Raw genomic sequence first — 19,896 nt, 5'->3', positions numbered from 1 at the left:
GGAGAGGGAGAGGGAGAGAGAGAATATATTTCATGTGTGAAATGCATGTTGAATTTGGTGATGCAGCAAATGTAGGCCAACATACACTCTTGTCAGAAATATACACGGTAGTGGGCAAAGTCAGCGGTGGAAGGGTAAAGAACAGTATGGAAGCAGAGAATATGAGAAGCAGGACAGGTTAAAAAGAATTTAAAAAGAAACATGGTATCTGAGATCTCAAAACGGAAGATATGGTTACCCAGTCTGACAGCTATAACACTTGTCAAGTCTAGCCACTGGGAAGCATAGCACCCACGAAGGACATGGCACTGCTGGGCCACAGGGCAGAAAGACAAGGTGTATACGAGCGAGACAGTAGGAACATTGGGCTTGACCCCCTCACTGTGGCTTGAACATAAAATCACCCCCCACGGGCTTGTACATTTGAACACTTGGTCCCTAACTCATAGCATTGTTTTTGCAAGATTGTGGAACCTTTAGTAACTCTGCTGGAGGACGCATGTCGTTGCTCCAGCCTGGGGGTTTAATGGTCCATCATCCCTTCCTGCCTACTCTCTGACTCTTGTTCCCACGGCTATGTCTTACTCGCCATGGTGGACTGCATCCCCCTATAATTGTATGTTCAGACAAGCCCTCCTCCTTTAAGCTTCTTGTCATTTCTTTGAGCACAGCAACAAGAAACACAGCTAATGTACTCCTTCTACAAGGATTTGCAGCAGGAAACACAACTAATGTACTCCTTCTACAAGGATCTGCAATAGGAAACAACTAATGCACTCCTTTAAGGAGCTGTAAAAGTATATAATCTGGCAAGCCCCATGATTAAAACGTGAACTGGAGGTCTCTGATGATGGCAGGAGGCAAGGCAGAAAGGCAAGGGTGAGAAGCTGGTCTGGGGCTTCTCTCCATTCTGGGGCTGGAGTTTGTACTCTGCAGGAATGTACTATAGGCAAGAAGTACAACAGGGACCACAGGTCGTGAGTATCAAACCTTAACGGCCAGCTATACTCAACTTCCTGAGCCAATACATTAAATTACTAAGAATATGGGCTCATATTCCATAAAAAACACAGCCTTGAGTCAGGCCCTGAATCTAAAGGATATATTGCTGTATGAAGACAGGAAGGTCCTCTGAGACATGATAGAGTGCAATCTTTGAAACAACCCTGGAAAGTTCATATGAATCTGGAAAATTATTTAAAAACTCAAAGCAGAGAAAATACAATCAAGATCTTCTTGTTCAATTCTTTTTTTTGGGGGGGGGAGGGGTGTTGTTTGTTTGCTTTGTTTTTGTTTTTTCCAGACAGGGTTTCTCTGTATAGCCCTGGCTGGCCTGGAATTCACTCTATAGACCAGGCTGGCCTTGAACTCAGAAATCTGCCTGCTTCTGCCTCCCAAGCGCTGAGACTAAAGGTGTGCGCCACCACTGCCCAGCTCTTGTTCAATTCTAAGAGAGAAATTATCTTAGACAAGCAGGTGTATAAAACTAAAGCTGGAGAGTGAGTTCTGGGACAGCCAGGGCTACATAGAGAAACCCTGTCTTGAAAAAAAAAAAAAGCCAAAAACAAAACAAAAAAAAAACCCTAAAGCTGATTACTGGCAAAATTAGAACAGTAGTCCAGGGCTCTAGTCTTCAGTTCAGAGATCACAGAGGGTTAGATCTGACTCTGAACAGGAAAGCCTGGTCATGATCCAGTGAAGGCTGTGCCCATCATTGTACACCATTTATTATTAAAATCAGGAAGAGCCTACCTAACTCCAGCTAGAAAGTTTCTCAAGCACCAGGACGTCTAGGGTTGGCTATGAGCTTATGGAGCCACATCGACATAATCTGCTGAACGTTGACAACATCATAATTGATGATAAAAGCATTATGGAGCTTTTCCTGGCCAGCCATCTTTCCCAAGGTTTTCATTTTGTTGGGCAAAAGTACCCAAAGGCTTCATGGATTGGTATGTATGTTGAAACTATCTGAATTCCAGTTGAAGTATACACAACATAATTGTGCATACGAATCCCAGTTATGGTTTAATGAGAATCTCTAATAAAATTCTTCTTATACAGGATGGAGGTTGAGAAGAAAAGGAATTTAGCTTTGGCTTATCATACACAGGCTAGAGTTTGATTTCTGTTTGCGGTCAGGCAGTGAAGCACTTCATTTTAATCCAGTAGCATGCTAATAAAATAATTTAAAGAAGAAATGTTGAAAATAGTTAAGAAACACCATCAGATGCATATCAGAAAGTTATATACCATGCAAAATGTAAGTTAAGGCTTAAGGATATAGCTCTGGCTATGAAAGACACTGAGAAAAAGAAAGAAGATAGATGGGTTGGAACCTCCTTCAGTTTAGAAGACTACTGTAACCATTCATGAATGTATGCTAATAGAACAACGATAACAGTTCCATAGACCAGAGATACCTAAGAGTAATATCTGTAAAGTATATCTGTAGCACACTGTACTCTTGATATTAATGTTGCCTTATTGCTACTATTGCTATTTAAAAACAACAAAATTAGCAAAAGCTGAGGCACCATAGCAAACAGAGTCCTGCTGCAACCCTTTAATACAGTTCCTCATGGTGTGGTGATCCCCAACTATAAAGCTATTTTTGTTGCTACTTTATAACTGTAATCTTTTTACTGTTATGAATTGTAATGTGTAAATGCCTGTGTTTCCTAATGATCTTAGGTGACTCCCGTGAAAGGAGTCATTCAACCCCAAGGGGCTCACAAGCCACAGGTGAGAACCATTGCTCTGAGGAGGATGTTATCAGTGTTTGCTTTAAAGCTACCTTTTATTTATTTGTACATGCTTCTGTAGGGGTGAATGCCATATGTGTGTGAGTGTCTGCTGAGGTCAGAGGATGGTGTGTGAGCCTGTGGAGCTGGAGTTAAAGGCAGTTGTAAGCTGTTGTGTAAGGGTGCTGGGAACTGAAGCCAAGTCCCTCTGGAAGAACACAATGGGCTCTTAACTGCATAGCCACCTGTCCAGCCCTCTTAATAAGAGAAAATTTAGACTCTGAGTGCGTCCATGCTTCACCCACCACAGTGATGAGCCTCTTTATCTCCCATCCCTCTTGAAGCCAGCTTTCAATTGCTCATTTGTAAAATGCATGCTTCATTCAGTCTGTCCTTACCTCCAGGGAGTCACCTTCACAGTCTCCATCTTCCGTGCCTCTCCCCTTCTCTTCTGTGATGGTATTCACCATTTCAAAAAACCTGCAATGAGAGAGAGCTGCTGTTCACAGTAATGGACTATTAAGTGAACATGCTTCTTCACTCCTTAGTAAACCCATCATGAACTGACAATATCTTAGGTGGAAAATTCATTTGGACACTAAACCCACTGAACACCCCGCCCCAGGTTGGCCTGCCTCCAGCTTGACGAAGCTTTTATATCAGTCAATAACTGGGCAGCCTTGGAGCACAAGCCTAATGTATGAAGAATCAAAGAGTCCACAGATCTTAGTGAATACAGTACCTGTCTCTACCTGAATGTCCAGCACAGAGGGCTGGGATTAAAGGTGTGCACCACCATGTCTGGCTCTCCTCCCCCAGTTCTTATCCTTCATTCCTACTACACATGTATTAGATGTCAATGAAATGAAAGCAAAGCAAAATCCCAGGATTGATTAAAATAATAGTAAACTCTGAGTAAGGTTAAAGTTCATGATAAGTTAGAAACAGTGTGCACTCCTTTAATCCCAGCATTTGGGAGGCAGAGGCAAGCAGATTTCTGAGTTCCAGGCCAGCCTGATCGACAGAGTGAGTTCCAGGACAGCCAGGGCTATACAGAGAAACCATGTCTCGAGAAACCAAAAAAAAAAAAAAAGAGTAAGATCACTCAAGAGGGAATGTAAGCAAAAGAACTCTAGAAAAATGGCTCTAAAGTTAAATGTTAAGACCTGAGGTGAAGACACACACAAGCCACTAATGAAAAACTTTCCAGTATGATCATCTTAACAGACTATATGACACAGAGGGATGGCAGCTCACTGTACATATCAGGAGCATGAATATGGAGTCCCATGTGCCTGGGTCAAGGCCCCATTTTTATCCTTATTGGCCATATGATTTTAAGGTAGTTACCTCTCAAAAAATTTTATTTATTTTTTCTTTCACTGAAGATGGTAATCATACATATCTACTAGGACGTCACTAAAGATTAAAATGGATGCTACATGGGGGATAAACATCAAGCTAAAACACAGCACTGTCTGCTGAGTCACTATACCAGTCATTTATTGTGGAGGCTATTTGAAAAGAGAACATTTAATAAACTTTAAATCCAGACTGGCTTTTACCTATGCTCTGTCTTCTAAGTGGTCATTAATCTTCTACCTCATTGCCCATCACTGTGTTCTAAGGGGATATGAAATATTTAACTAAGAGTAATATACCCGGGGAGAGTAATGCAAACATATAGTGAAATTCATAGATTTTTTTTGGGGGGGGGGGCATCTCTTTTACTGGTATAGATCAGATTCCAGGCTACATGGCCACCAGAGAATCCAGTATAATTAGTCTAAAGTGGGGCTCAGGTACTTCTTATTTATGCTCACTAAGAAGTTCTGTAGGAGGCAGGGTCACAGTTGCAGACAGTAGTGAATTTACACTAAAGAATTTGATCATGGAAAACTGGGCACTCATTTCTAATAAGTAAGTATTTTAAGAAATGAGGCACTGTATTAAACAATTAACCGGTTGGCTGATGTTTTGTGTAAAATACACTGTGACTAGGCAAAGGCTTGATTTGATAAACAGAACCCCTAAATCCAATGCCACATGCTTATAAAGCAGAATTCAAATAAAGTGTGTACAACTGCCTTGCTGTGTGTATAACCACCTCACTCTGTGTGTGTGTGTGTGTGTGTGTACATGTGTAACCGCCTCCACATTTAGAAGCCAGTTGTTTTACTTGAGAGCAGCAATCAAGTGAAAGGTAGCCCACTGCCTCCGCAAGGACAAACACGTGCCTTTTACAGTGAAGTTCCGTGCAGAAGTAGATTTGGAAGTCATCAGAGTTGTGAAGCACATAAAGGAAACAGCATCGTTCTTCAAACTTGGAGATACTGAAACAAACAAACAAACAAACAACCCACATTACTCAAACAAACGTCACTCCCATACCTCGGATGAAAATAAGCACTTTTTATATCTAGCCCTGCTACGGACAGCATCACTGCCACTTCCAAATAGCACTTTCAAGAACCATATTCCCTATACCATAACACAAACATTATGTATTATTCCTACTCATCATTCCTTTTCTGCTGTGCAGAACACATACATGAACCACGTGTTGGGTTTGGTATGGGAATGAGTCTTATCTGGCATAGCTCTGACCCAAGCTGAGAGGGACACAGACATACCTGTGGCTAGCTTCAATGATTCTAGGCCTATGGGAGCCTAGAGCTAGGCCTTCCAGAGCTAGGGAGAAAGTTCATACAGGTAGTAAAGGCACTGCACTAGCTGTTGAGTTTTTAAAAGAGCAAAGCAATGTGAACCAGCTTGAACTAGACATAGCAAGTGCTTTATTTTAGAACAACATGAAGAGTTTGGAGTTTGGTAAGTTAGGCCACAGTGGTTTACTCCAAAAGTTGGCCAATGTTTTCGGTAATGAGCCTGACATTAAGTATTTTAGGTTTTCCATTCAGTTCTGCTATTGGACCGTGGAAGCCTTAGCTACAAATGAGACCTTGGCCTTCCGATTTCCACTTCCACCTGAAGCAGATCCTCGGCCATACAGGGCTCCATACCCAAATACTACTGGGAGGGAGTGATCCTCTGAGGAGTGCGGACAGGCCTGTGAGTGCTGCCACTGCTGTTCAGAGGAACCCCATCCAGAACCCTCAGGACACAGGAACTCAGGGGCTGCCTGTGACAGGAGTCTTCCGGTCTCAGTTTGTGCCCAGAGCTGATCCTGTGCCACAGAGCTATATATGCAAATACCTCCAGGAGAGAACTGGTCTCCCAGCAGTGCCTACACACCTGTGAGCACAGGTAAGAACACCACTTCTCTTCAAATACCTGGCCCAAGAGGGACCCTCACAGAGTCATCAGGACACAGGAACCAAGGATCAGCTGGAGACAGGATCCTGACCTCTCTCTGGGCCCCAGAGCTGACCCTGTACCACAGCTCTTCATACTCAAATTCCTCCCCGAGAGAACTGGTCTCTCCGGAGTACTGACACACAGGCTTGCAGGAGGGACAAGCCAAAGTCAGACACAGCAAACCAGCTATCACCAGAGGTAACCAGATGGCAAAAGGCAAGCACAAGAACATAAGCAATAGTAACCAAGACTACTTGGTATCATCAGAACCCAGTTCTCCCACCACTGTGAGTCCTGGTTACCCCAACACACCAGAAAAGCAAGACTCTGATTTGAAATCACATCTCATGATGATGATAGAGGAATTTAAGAAGGACATAAATAACACCCTTAAAGAAATACAAGAGAATACAGGTAAACAGGTATTAGACCTTAAAGAGTAAACACAAAAATCCCTTAAAGAATTACAGGAAAACACAGCCAAACAGGTGAAGGAAATGAACAAAATCATCCAGGATCTAAAAATGAAAATAGAAACAATAAAGAAATCACAAAGGGAGACAACACTGGAGATAGAAAACCTAAGAAAGAGACCAGGAGTCATAGATGCAAGCATCACCAACAGAATACAAGAGATAGAAGAGAGATTCTCAGGTGCAGAAGATACCATAGAAAACACTGACACAACAGTCAAAGAAAATGCAAAATGCAGAATGCTCCTAACCCAAAACATCCAGGAAATCCAGGACACATGAGAAGACCAAACCTAAGGATAATAGGTATAGAAGAGAGTGAAGACTTCCAACTTAAAGGGCCAGTAAGTATCTTCAACAAAATTATAGAAGAAAACTTCCCTAACCTAAAGAAAGAGATGCCCATGAACATACAAGAAGCCTACAGAACTCCAAATAGACTGGACCATAAAAGAAATTCCTCCCCTCACATAATAATCAAAACACCAAATGCACTAAACAAAGAAAGAATATTGAAAGTCATAAGGAAAAAAGGTCAAGTAACATATAAAGGCAGACTTATCAGAATTATACCAGACATCTCAGCAGAGACTATGAAAGCTAGAAGATGTAATAAGGACACATGCTCCACTATATTCACAGCAGCCTTAATTATAATAGCCAGAAGCTGGAAAGAACCCAGATGTCCCTCAACAGAGGAATGGATACAGAAAATGTGGTACATTTACACAATGGAATATAAAAAACAATGAATTTATGAAATTCGTAGGCAAATGGATGGAACTAGAAAATATCATCCTGAGTGAGGTAACTCAATCACAAAAGAACACACATGGTATGCACTCACAATTCACAAACCATGTGAAATTCAAGAAGAAAGAAGACCAAGAAGACCAAAGTGTAGATACTTCGGTCTTTCTTAGAAGGGAGAAAAAATACCTATGGAAAGAGTTACAGAGACAAAGTGTGGAGCAGAGACTGAAGGAATGACCATCAGGAGACTGCCCCACCCAAGCTATCCTATTTCTACTCCAGACAGAAGGGCTTTGTGCTTCTCTTCTCTAAATATATTTCTAGTATGGCATTGCTCCTCTCATGCCACACTGCCACACTGCCACACCACTACACTGCCACACTGCCACTGGTTGTTACAATGCCTGTTCCCCCTTCCCACCTGACTGCAAATTATTCAAGAGGACTTCCTGGCTTCGCCACCTTCATGTCTTTAGCAGAATAGGACTCAATATGGTATACAGCTGGTGCTCAATAAATGCCACTGACTTGATCTGGGTACATGGGTGACACCATGCAAACTGCTGACCTGGTTGGGTTGTTCCTTATTTTGTCACCCTTTCTTTATAGAGGAAGAAAACCAGGTAAAGGTGGCTGTCTTTGACGTTACAGAGTAGAACACAAGTTTCCCAACATGTAAACCAGCAATCACAAGATGGAGGCACGCTATATACATGCCGTGAGTCACAAGAACTGTAAGGAAGTGATGCCAGGCCTAATTAACAAGGGCTAATTCATCGTAAAACAGATCTGATGAGGCGAAGTGCATAGCTACTACAGCGAATGGACTGCCGAAGAAGAAAGCAGTAAGTCATGAGTACCTTGCTAACGAGTGGTTTAGGGACTGATTATTAAGAGTTTAAAGCTCTGAGAAGGTATTGATTGGAAAGACACGAGTCGGCTACTTCATCCCACTTGCTTCTAGTCCATCACTCATGAGATAACAGGCAGTTCTACGGGGGAAGCTCAAATTATCTGTGACTCACTGCTCTACCAGTCCATGCTCTAACAAAACCAAGTGCAGTCCTTGCAAAAGCAACAGGATATTGCACAACCAGCCTGCAGAAGTCTGTTGTCTCCCATTTCCATCATGTGTGGGGGGGCACAAAAAGTAGTAAACAGAATTTGGTTTGAACACTGAATGAGTCTAGAAGCTCAGGCTTCTAGATGACAAAGTTTCAAACACTTAACCACTGACAATGGATTCTGGCCAATAACCTTGTTTCTAATTCCCAGGAGAGAGCACTTTTTTTCTTCTGAGTCATTGGCATTATAACAAAGTTTTAGAACTGAACTGGTTTGTCACTGTGACTTCACAAACATAATTGCATCAACAGTAACCTTGGGAAAAAATTTAATGAATTTCCTATCCGTATGTCATCATAATTCGAGTTCAGGGTGTACCCTGGTTGATGTCCTGCAGAACTTGGATCCACAGGTTAGTTCCTGGTAACATAAAGGTCAGGAAGCCATCTTACAGCCTTAACCAAAAGGTCAGGCAGCAGGAGAAGACCTCTACACGGCTCCCTTTAGACACATGTTGACTCCAGGCCACAGTTCACATTTAGCCCAGAGTCACAAGCATGGGGTTAGTTCAAGGATCTACGAAGGTGAGGCACTGTTGGCCACAGGCAGAGAGGCGGAGTGGAAGGCTCAGTCTTTATAACAATGAAAGGTTCTTGAAATGTCTTTCAAATCTAAATTATGATTTAATTTAATTTAATAAAATATGCTATGAATATTTCAGAAGCATGTCTTGTAAGTACACCAAATGAACCAGGGAAACTTACCTCACTCCCCTGACAGAGGAAGCGCTGAAGTTCCACTCATGTATACCTTTCTGAAACACAGGATTTGAGCAACAATAAATGGGAAAAAAATCATAAAGTCATTTAATTTTATTATTTTTAAAAACAGTCATTTTCCTGATGTATAGTTCCTATGAGTAAGTCATCTGACTGAGGTGCCAATTCATCCTGAGCCCACAAGGGTGATGTTTACTTAGTAACTCCTGTACTTCAAGACAACAACTTTCAAAAAGCAGGAAAGAATTACTGTCATTAAATTCGAAACTTTAATTTCAGTTGTAACTATTGTGCTTTAATTTTAAGTAAAAAACAGAACAAAATAAAACAATGAACCAGAGATCAAGGTAATTCAATGGCTATAGGGAATAAGCTCATTTTCTTTTGGTATAAGTGCCAATTATTTTCCTTGCATTTGTGTGTTTGAGTACCCATGTATGGGGTTTGTAAGCACATACGTGCCAATGCATGTGGATGCCTCAGGACAACCTTCCTGATTTCTCCACTGCTACGAAGCTTTTCTCGTGAGCCCCACGGGCAGCTGTTTCCACCTCCCCAGGTGTGGGAGTGTAGGTGCACGCTACACTCCTGGGTTTTTAAAGTGTTGGTTCTGAGAATGGAACTCAGTTCCCAAGCTTCTGTGGAGCACATGACTGACCAAGCCATCTCCCCAGACTTAGAATATATTTTCTGAGAAAGAAAAACAATGAATCTGTATAGCCCACCCTGGCCAGGAGCCTGCCAGCATCCTGCCTCAGCTTCTTCAGTGCCACCACCACAGCCAGCTTGGAACTAACTTAAGGTAGAAATTTCAACAAAACCTCTGCATCTCTATTTTCCCGAAATCAATATGCACGCACATGCGCACGTGCATATGTGTGTTTGTGTGTGTGTTTGTTTGTGTGTGTGTGTGTGCGCATATGTGTGTATATGCGCGCGTGTGTGTGTGTGTGTGTGTGTGTGTGCTCGAGAGTGCGTGTGTGTATGTGTGGTATGTGTGTGTGGCATGTGTGTGTATGTGTGCATGTCTATGGTCTGTGTGTGTGCGTCGTGTGTGTATGTGTGTGTGGTGTGTGTGTATGTGTGTGTATACATGTATTGTGTGTGTGTGTGTGCGTGTGTGTACGTCTTTTTTTTAAGATTTATTTATTTATTTTATGTATATGAGTACACTGTAGCTGTACAGATGGCCACGAGCCATCATGTGGCTGCAGAGAATTGAACTTAGGACAGCCCCGCTCGCTCCAGCCCAGCTTGCTCCAGCCCACTCGCTCCAGTATAATACACTGTAGCTGTCTTCAGACACACCAGAAGACGGTGTCAGATTTCATCAAGGATGGTTGTGAGGCACCATGTGGTTGCTGGGATCTGAACTCGGGACCTTCGGAAGAGCAGTCAGTGTTCTTACTCACTGAGCCATCTTGCCAGCCCCATGTGTATGTGTCAGAGTATATATGCATGCAGAGTGTCCATTACAGCTCAAAGGGATTATTACATAATTTACGTAAATCTTAGTATGCTAATAAGGTTTGGACATAAAAATTTGATTATTATGTGATACATGGGTAGTTCATGGAGTCCATGTTTTAAAAATTTAAAATTTATCTCTTAATCATTACTAAAATACCATAATTATTATCAAATAATTGTTCTTCGATCATTTTCCCTATATCTCCCAAAATGACATATGTGTCCAGGGTGACCTTTTACCTCAGCCTTCCTAACTGGTCTGGGACCCACATGCTAGTTCAGTTGGCCATGCGCTGTACCCTGGCTTTCAATTATTCCTTGTAGCAATAGCTAATTTCAAGGCGAACACCTTAATTACCTTGCTCCCCGACTGAAGAAGGCTGCCAGATACGCTGTCATCAACATCAGTTTGGGGTTTTATTCAGTTTTATATCAGCTTTACTCAGAACATCCACAGTTTTTTTTTTTAAAGCTTTCCTAGACAGTCCTATAAAAATGAACTGACAGGATTCAGTTTCTTTGTTAAATTGTCAATCAGATGCTGAAATCTAACGACTTCCTTTACAAAGCTCCAGGTGACTGCTTTTTATTCAGGAGTCTGACGGCTAATTGGAGTTAACTTAGCCATCTACAGAACTCTGGTTGTAATAGCAAAGACCCAGTGGATGGTTCTGAACTCACACTAGACAATGAAAAATGCCTCAAGCTCATCTATTAAACCAGTGAGGGGCCTTCCATCTTCTGACTGACAACAGTGACAAGACCGTCACCCATGCCATCACTGCCTAACCCCCGTGCCGGACCCGGCCTGGGATTCTTTAGATGCCTTCCCTGCTTGGTCTCTCCCTCCAGGAAGGACAAAGCTACCCTAAGTATTCTCTTAACTCTACCCTCTGTAAACTTTAAAACAGGTATTGAAAAATCCCCAAATGTTTCACCACGGCATACAATTAATAGTATACGGTGTAAAACAACCATGAAAAGAACCCCTTTCCCACTGCTATGAGGTGTTGTCTCGGCCTGGCCAGTGAAACAGAAGCTGAGCTTTGCAGCTTGGAGGTGGTCTAGAACTCTTTTTTTCTTAGCAAAAGCAACCTGAAAACCTACAATTTTTATCCACAACTCCTAAATCTTTCCTAGGGCCATGCCACCAGGAGTGCAGACAGGTCCTCTCAAGTTTGACACAAAATATTAAAAAACCAGTGTGTAGTGCACCTTACTGGGATCTTAACAAGTTCTATTATGAGTTCCAGAGAGGGAGGACAGTGCAGAAAGGCCTAATGGAGAGCAGAGGCAATGACTGAGTCACTAAAGCACTTACCTTGCAAACACAGCCCCGAATTTGATTCCTTAGAACCCACGTAAAAATTCCAGGGAGTGGCAGATCCCATGAAATCCCATCACTGAGTGAGGCAGAGGCAGGAAGATCCCTGAGCCCCAGTAGTTAACCATCCTGTCCTACCTGGTGAATGCAAGGCCATTCAGAGACCCTGTCCTAAAAGAGGTGGACAGCACTCACGAAGATGCCACCTGAGGTGGATGGCACTCACGGAGATGCCACCTGAGGTGGATGGCACTCATGAAGATGCCACCTGAGGTGGACGGCACTCACGGAGATGCCACCTGAGGTGGACGGCACTCACGGTGATGCCACCTGAGGTGGACGGCACTCACGGAGATGCCACCTGAGGTGGACGGCACTCATGAAGATGCCACCTGAGGCTGGCCTCAGCCTTCACACACATGCATATATGCATAAGCACCTGGACACATATATACATGCATGTGCACACATATACTTGCACACATATGTGAACGAATAAACAGATGAAAATATGTGTATACATTTAAATGTTTTTTAAAAAGAAAGGCCACATATAAAGTAACCAAGTACTAGGCAGAAGCAAATGAAAACAGTAGCCTGAAGCCTCTGCTCTCAATCTCATATTGGCTTCTAATGTCCGTCAACCTGAGGTCAAGATGTCTGCATAACTATGTGACCCAGAGGCTTCGCTGCTGACCTATGTCTGACTCAAACACGCAACGCAGCCTCAACTCTGCAGTCTGCCACGGAGCTGTTGCCCAAAACCATGGGTGGGTTGGGAAGTGGGGATGAGAGCAGAACAGGCTGGGTGGTGTGCAAAGCAGCCACTGAACACAAACAGCTCTAAAGTGGCACTGGAAGAAATCACGGAGGGGTTCCTGGATAGACCAGGCTGGTTCCATAGGAAAGGAGCAGACTACTTCCCGAGAATCTGATTCCCCAAAGGCTGCTCTGCCTGGACACATTTCACTACAGCGCTCTTAAATTCAAAGCCTAGGCTGCACACTGGAGGAGGCCTGACCTGCATGGCTAGCAGGGCCTCACCACAGGGAGGCAGGGCTAGCAGGGTCTCACCACAGGGAGGCAGGGCTAGCAGGGCCTCACCACAGGAGGCAGGGCTAGCAGGGCCTCACCACAGGGAGACAGCAGTGAGCTGCAAAGTAAAGTACCAAGCTCCAGAGACATTAATTAGCCCCAGCAGAGCCCACTCCAGGCTATCTGGACCAGCACAAAGCACCATTTTCTAGGAACTGATCCACCCCAAACCCCAAGCCCTGGCCAGGGCAGGAATAAGAAGTAGGCGTTAACCATCAAAGTGATAGCACTAATTTAATAATAATTATACTGTCAGGCCTTATTGCTTTCCTGAGGTAGCAGCCATTCCTCCCTAGTCCCTCCTTCTCCTTAGCTAACAGTAACAATAAAGGGGTTTTGGCTTTGTTGTTGCTGTTGTTTGGGATCTGCTGGGGCAGTGAATTTAGCCTAAACTAGCCATGAGAAGTTCAAGTTCCTTGCAGGTGGCCGGCTTGGTTATGAAGGCTGGATTCTCCCTTCTGGGACGCTGCCTGTATGAGGCAATGCCTGTAGTAGCTGTTTATGACCAAGAGGAGACAGCCAACAACTTACAGAGAACTCAGCTCAGAACTCTTGATACAAAATCCCCCTCAGAAAGAACCCATCTCCGAATTTCTCAGGATAGGGAATACCATTTCTTTCTTGGTTGAGCTGTTTTATTTGGGAGTTATATCCAAACACATCATAAACAGGAAAGACTGACTACCTGGAACTGGGTAAGAATCCTTCACACAGGATTTTTTTTCTTGGCCTCTCTACATGGCCACTGGCTAAGAGCTGGGGTGAGAGAGGGCAGGCAGCCTTTAGGTGGTGAAAGGTCCCTGCCAGCCACGCTCCCGATTGAGAAGCCATAGCACAGGCTAAAAACACAGGTTGCTTAAATTTCAACCCTAAAAGGGAGAGAAAGGGATTTCAAATAACCACATGAAATGTCTTGCATGTGGCTTCTCTAAATCTAGGTTTTCTTCCATGGTACACATGCAGGTTTTCCTTAAGTACTGACTAGACACAGCAAACGCCCACAGGGAACAGGGTCAGGGCTGGGATTTATTAACTGTGCCCCATGAAGGAAAGCAGTTCTTCAAGATTGAATGGATGTCTACAGAGAATCAACTTACAACCCAGAGGGACACTGGTTTGTAAAAGTTTACATTTTTGAACATGGACAATTTTACTATGAAGATTACAGGGGATGGGATACCACAGGTGGAATCCCACATGTCAGTGGGACAACTGGAGGGATGGCTTAGAGCACTTGCAGAGAGGCCAGGCTCAGTTCCCAGCACCTACAGGGTGTCTCATGGACATCTATAATTCTAGTTCCAAGGGACCTGAGGCCCTCTTTTGATCTTTGTAGGTACCAAAAGTACATATGTTGTGTGTGTATATATATATATATGTATACACACACACACATACATATATATACATATATATGTATGTATATATATGTATATATACATATGCATATGCATACAAGCAAAATAAAATAAATATCTTTTTAAAGGACGCAGAAGTAGATGGTGGACAATTCACAGACTAAGCCAATAACCCTTCCTCATGTACTCATTTATATCTTAACATATACATTTCTTAGCATACTGTAAAAATTGTCAGAGAGAATAAAAACATCCATACCAGACCTACTTCACTTAACAGAGAACCCTCCTGAAAGAGCAAACAAAACATCTAGTTGGAAGTAGTACTGTTTCCAAAAATCTCTGGCTCACTGCTTGTTCTCTTCCTGTCTTCCAAAATCCATTGGCTCTGCCCTCATTCTCGGGACCGTGTTCATCGCTAATTCCTTTAGCCGCATTCTGTTCCAAGTGTCCCTGGGTAACCTTGCTCGTTCCGGTTAAGCCTCTGAAGATCTCTCCCAGTCTAACTCTCCGCTCAGTGTGAGAACATGTCTACATCTACTTTAGAATGTTGTAAATAAGGCACTGCACTTCAAAGCAATATAATTAGAACACACACATAAGCACATTGATTATGCCCACAGTTGTCTGAACGAAGTGCATCTCCATAGGTGCTTTTAGGTCATCAGTTCCAAGTGCTGGGGTCCAAAATGGAACTCCTCCAGAGCTCACCTTTCCCTTCTAGGCACCCTGCTGGTGTTATCACTCTCAGACTTTGAATCCACTAACACTTAATATTTTCCATCTACTTTATCTTCTTAATGACATTATACTTCCCCCCTCCCTTTTCTTTTCAAGTGACCCGCCACTCTGCAGCTGCAACCCCCTTTCCTGCTCTAAGTTCCCTGACTACTTCTTTTCTGGTTCTAAGTTGCCTGACTACTTCTTTTCTGGTTCTAAGTTCCTGGACTACTTCTTTTCTGGTTCTTTCCTTTAGCAGCTTTTCCCTGCCCCTCCAGGGTCCAAGATTCCCAAACTCTTACATCAAGGTGAAATATGCCTTAGAGCTACAGTGGTAACATCACCGACACACGTTCTGTGCATTTCGCCCTGTGCTGGGGGATTCCTGGTACTATCTCATGCACTCTGCTCTACGTTATTGTCTTTTCTTCATATAAGGAGGCTACAGGAAGAGTTGCCGGGACCGTCCAGGTCACTCAGCAAGCCACAGGTAATACAAGCCTTTCCACCTCACAGCTTCACTCTGACCCTGTCCTGGCTCCTCTATGCTGCCCTCTTGCCAGCCCTTAGACTTTAAGTAGCTTCAATGACAGACAGCACATGTCTAAATTCTCTTTCCTCACTCAGAATGATTTTATACCACCATGTCTACCTATACATTTCCCACTGCCATCACTGCCTCTCCTTGGTAGCCAGAAAGGCTCCCCCCGACCCCTGAACACCTCAGGCTCATGTTTGCTTACGCTGCCTCGGTGGACCTTTTGTCTATTCTTCTGATCTGAGGTCATTTCTTTCCCCTTTCTCTTTAGGTCCTGCTCTGAACCAAAGCCCAGACTCCAAGTCCTTCAGGTAGCTTCCGAAAGAAGCAAGCTCTGCTCACTGTTCCTCACTGAACTTCACAGACCAAAGGTCCACAAGGTCTTCCCCACAAGCCACAGGACTCCTCATAGGGAGGAAGTGGCAGGAGTTTCACTACTCATCACAAGCCTCTTCAGGTGTCACGTAACGCTACAAGGGAGGGCTCACTTACACACTAGAAATGTTACTGACGTGGTGTCTGCCATTCTCTCCTCACAAAGAACCCAGAGAATGCCTTAGCTGTCAAGTTCCTTATCAAGGCAGTTCCTTTTATGAATAAATTAGTACTATAAAAAAGACTAGCAACTTTTGGAATTTTTCTACATTAAGGGCTAGCTAACTGGGCCTCATAACAATACTGCTCATAGTAGCCAACACTAGCATGCATAAGGTGTATTTTGTCATTTGAAGGTCCCTTAGTTATCATAACCTGTTAGTGGGCAAACAGTAAAACTCTAGTGTAGCCAGTTCACAGTTGTCCTATGAATACGGTAGTGGAGCCAGCACTCCACAGGTTGGATTTGAAAAGGCCACAGTTCTGACAGAAGCCACCCAGAGGCGGATGCACACTCATTGGGTGGTTCCATGCTAGCAGGGCAGTTGTCTGGTCTCTGTGACAGGTGACAGAGTGCTGAAGGGTAGCTGTCTGGTCTCTGTGACAGGTGACTTGCTGATGTTTTGATAGACAGGGCCTGGGCATGATTGACAACTGGGAAAGGCTTATTCCAGCTGTGTGAATACCCCAGCATATGAGTTATTCTTCCTGCATGGTAAACATGCTATATGGCTGGGCCTGCTTAGCCTCTGACCTGGTGGTTCATGCATATGAGTTCTAACAAGTCAGGTGGGACACACAGCAGAAATCCAGATTTTAACCCAGTTCTTGTCACCCAAGTGCCATCCTTTGAAAACTATCATCCCTAGGAGCCCAACTTAGTCATAAAGTGAAGGAAATAATGATTCTTCATCAGTGGCTACAACTGAAACATTTGGTATGCCCATAGCCATTTCTTAAACTTGTTCTCTACTACAGCTGCACATAAGAATCACACAGCGATTTTCCTATCAATGTACATGCACGCAGGACTCACTCTGAACACCGCACAAAACAGCAACATCACAATTTATACTTATTCTGCAGGCTCATACAACAGGTAGCTCAGTGTGTATCCTAATGAATACTTACAACCTCCCAAATGATACTTTCACATTGTTCAGAGAATGAAACAAGGCTAAATTCTTGGGTCTCAGAAATAGGGGTCAGCCCTAATTTTTTTCAAAAAAGCAGTCATTTTATAATTATTGTTATTATTCTTAAAATATTTGTGGTGTTCATTGGAATAAAGGGCTTTGTGACATGCACTCTCTGCATCACTTCATATAATCTTTAGATCAAAAGCAGGAGAGGCAAGGGTTTCTTTTAGCTCAGGTTGGCCTAGAATTTTCCATGTGGCTGAAGGTGGTCTTGAATTTATGATCTTTCTGCCTATACCTCCCAAACCCCTGGATTACAGACACAGCAATGATGTCTGTTTACAACAATCTTTTGAGGTGGATGATGCTGTAATAACAACAATAATAATAAATTATAATTTAAAATAATAATAATAATAATAATAATAACAAAACAATAATAATATCATCATCATCTTCCCTTGTACAGATGAGGCAAATGAGGACAACACAGTTTAGGAAATCCATGTTGCATAAGAACAATGATAAAATCTAAATATATTCAAGTCTATTAACTTACAGTATTGCAAACTCATACCCAGTTTGTGCATTATTTTTACCTTGTCACCACTGTATACACCTGCAGGTCTCCCTCTCTGGTTTGTCACCACTGTATACACCTGCAAGTTTCCCTTATTGGATTAGTTGTCACCACTGTATATACCTGCAGGTCTCCCTCATTGGTTGGTCATCACTGTATACATCTACAGGTCTGCTGCATTACTAGTTACCACTGTATACACCTGCAGGTCTCCCTCATTGGTTTATTGCCTCCCAAGGGAGAAAGTAAGTTCCACGAGAGGAGGAGTTTGTCTAGTATACAGTGCTTTCCCCAGTGTTTAACACACTCTGTGCCAGGCAAACCAGGCACTGTGTTCAGGGAACAAATGAATGAGTCATGCTTAAAGAAATTAAAAGAGTAGTTTGGAAAACAATTACAACAAAAAAAAAGTCCCTCAAATAAACTTTTTCCGAAGACTTCTCTAATATCTGTGCCTTTCCCTGTTGCTTGGGCAGTTCCTGCACATTTCTTTAAGAGTAGTTGTGTGAGCATTAGAACTGATAAAAATCACACTTGTAATCTCACTATTTGACACTGAGGCAAGGGTATTGAAATTTAGAGGTCAGCCTAGCCTACATATGAGACCCTGTCTCAAAACTAAGAAAAACAAAATCAGAATGAACTTCTGACATACAAAGGCCGATCACATGCTGCCAGGAGCAGATATAAGAGGGTCTAAGAACCTCCAGGAGCCAAATGGAAGTTATACCCTACCTTATTTTATCCACGCAACACAGAGTCAGTGCTAATCTGAAATTTAGCAGGTATCTAGATAAACATACACTCAGACACAATGACTATAACGGGCCCAGTGTGAGCCTGCAGGTGGCTTTATTCTAGCAGGCTTCCGAGAATTAAGAAACATGACATTTACACTTTGGCAAAATTTTGAAAAATTATCCCTTTGGGCATAATTTGGTTTACCGTGTAAATTTCTAAGACTAAGAACAATCCAAATTTTTAGCATACTTGAAATGGTTATACCATCTATACTAAAAATCTGAATTATCCTGCTAATTGATAAAATTCATAACCACAAATTAGCAATGTTTATCTTACAGCATGTAGTTATGGTGAGATAAACAGCCAAACTATTTTTCTTAATTAAGAGCTTTACTGAGGCGAGGCCAGAGGCAGGAGGTCTTATCTTAACTGCACGGCTTACCTTGTCATCAGGGAGGACATGCCAAATAGATATCGTCTTCTCCTCCACTTCATTATTGATAGACAGGTAAGAAGGCTGATAGATTTTGGTTGGCTCTAATATTAATACCTGGGAAAAATAAGGCAAAGAAGCTTGCATTAGAGACAAGAGCCACCATAAATCGAACCCCACGTGGGAGGGGCTATCCATAGGTTCAACTGCTGTAGAACTCATCTTAACTTCGGATGAAGGCCCTAGGATGTACACTTATCCCAAGGACCCGCTTGGCCTGCTAATAGGCTGTAAGTCATACTTCAAGTTCCTTAGTTCAGCTAGTCCAGGAGAACATCATAATAACTGTAGGAAGCTTCATGCTTGTAACTATGGCTCTTAGGCAGATGATCCCCGCAAGTTCAAAGCTAGTCTAGGTTACACAGTGAGTTCCAGGCTCGCCTAAGCTGTAACCTAAGGCACACCTCACCCCCAAAACTTAGATTAATCATCGTGTAATATATATGCTATTCCTATTAAAGTAAATGTGTCAAAAATGGCAGAACGTGATGAAACATTTTTGTACACCCGAAAGGTTCTATTTCTAGAACAGGAATTTGAGACTCTCTGTTCTCACACTCTGTCATAAGGAGGTGGAAGGATGGTTCTTGTAGCCATGAAAATGTATTTATAAATAATTTGGGATTTTGTCAGAAGAGGTTTATATATAAACCAAATCAGATATAGCTATGTGAAATAATAAAAAAAAAAATCTTTGTATTGCCTTAGAGGGAGATATAACATCTTCTCATATTTCAGAGATGTCTGAAGGGCATGGGATAAGCAAGTTGAGAATCTATATTGAAAAGTTACATGGAGCTGGGCTGTGGTGGCTCACGCCTTTAATCCCAGCACTTGGGAGGCAGAGGCAGGTAGATTTCTGTGTTCGAGGCCAGCCTGGTCTACAGAGTGAGTTCCAGGACAGCCGAGGCTATACAGAGAAACCCTGTCT

At 42.8% G+C, this 19,896-nt stretch overlaps 1 protein-coding gene across 1 annotated transcript in view; it reads right to left on the bottom strand.

The window, feature by feature from the left end:
- Window positions 1–19,896, bottom strand: part of Map3k5 (mitogen-activated protein kinase kinase kinase 5) — a 199,500-nt gene that overhangs the window by 57,775 nt on the left and 121,829 nt on the right. Inside the window, exons 11-14 of the mRNA XM_031380745.1 lie at window positions 18,915–19,022; window positions 9,115–9,164; window positions 4,982–5,077; window positions 3,143–3,224 (exon numbers count right to left, since the gene is read on the bottom strand). Of these exons, the coding sequence (XP_031236605.1) occupies window positions 3,143–3,224; window positions 4,982–5,077; window positions 9,115–9,164; window positions 18,915–19,022 (336 nt within the window). The remainder of the gene's footprint in view (window positions 1–3,142; window positions 3,225–4,981; window positions 5,078–9,114; window positions 9,165–18,914; window positions 19,023–19,896) is intronic.

Source organism: Mastomys coucha, unplaced genomic scaffold (genome assembly GCF_008632895.1).
Source record: "Mastomys coucha isolate ucsf_1 unplaced genomic scaffold, UCSF_Mcou_1 pScaffold2, whole genome shotgun sequence".
NCBI classification, from domain to species: domain Eukaryota; kingdom Metazoa; phylum Chordata; class Mammalia; order Rodentia; family Muridae; genus Mastomys; species Mastomys coucha.
The sequence above is the reverse complement of the archived record's forward strand: the minus strand, read 5'-3'. Positions and strand labels throughout refer to the sequence as shown.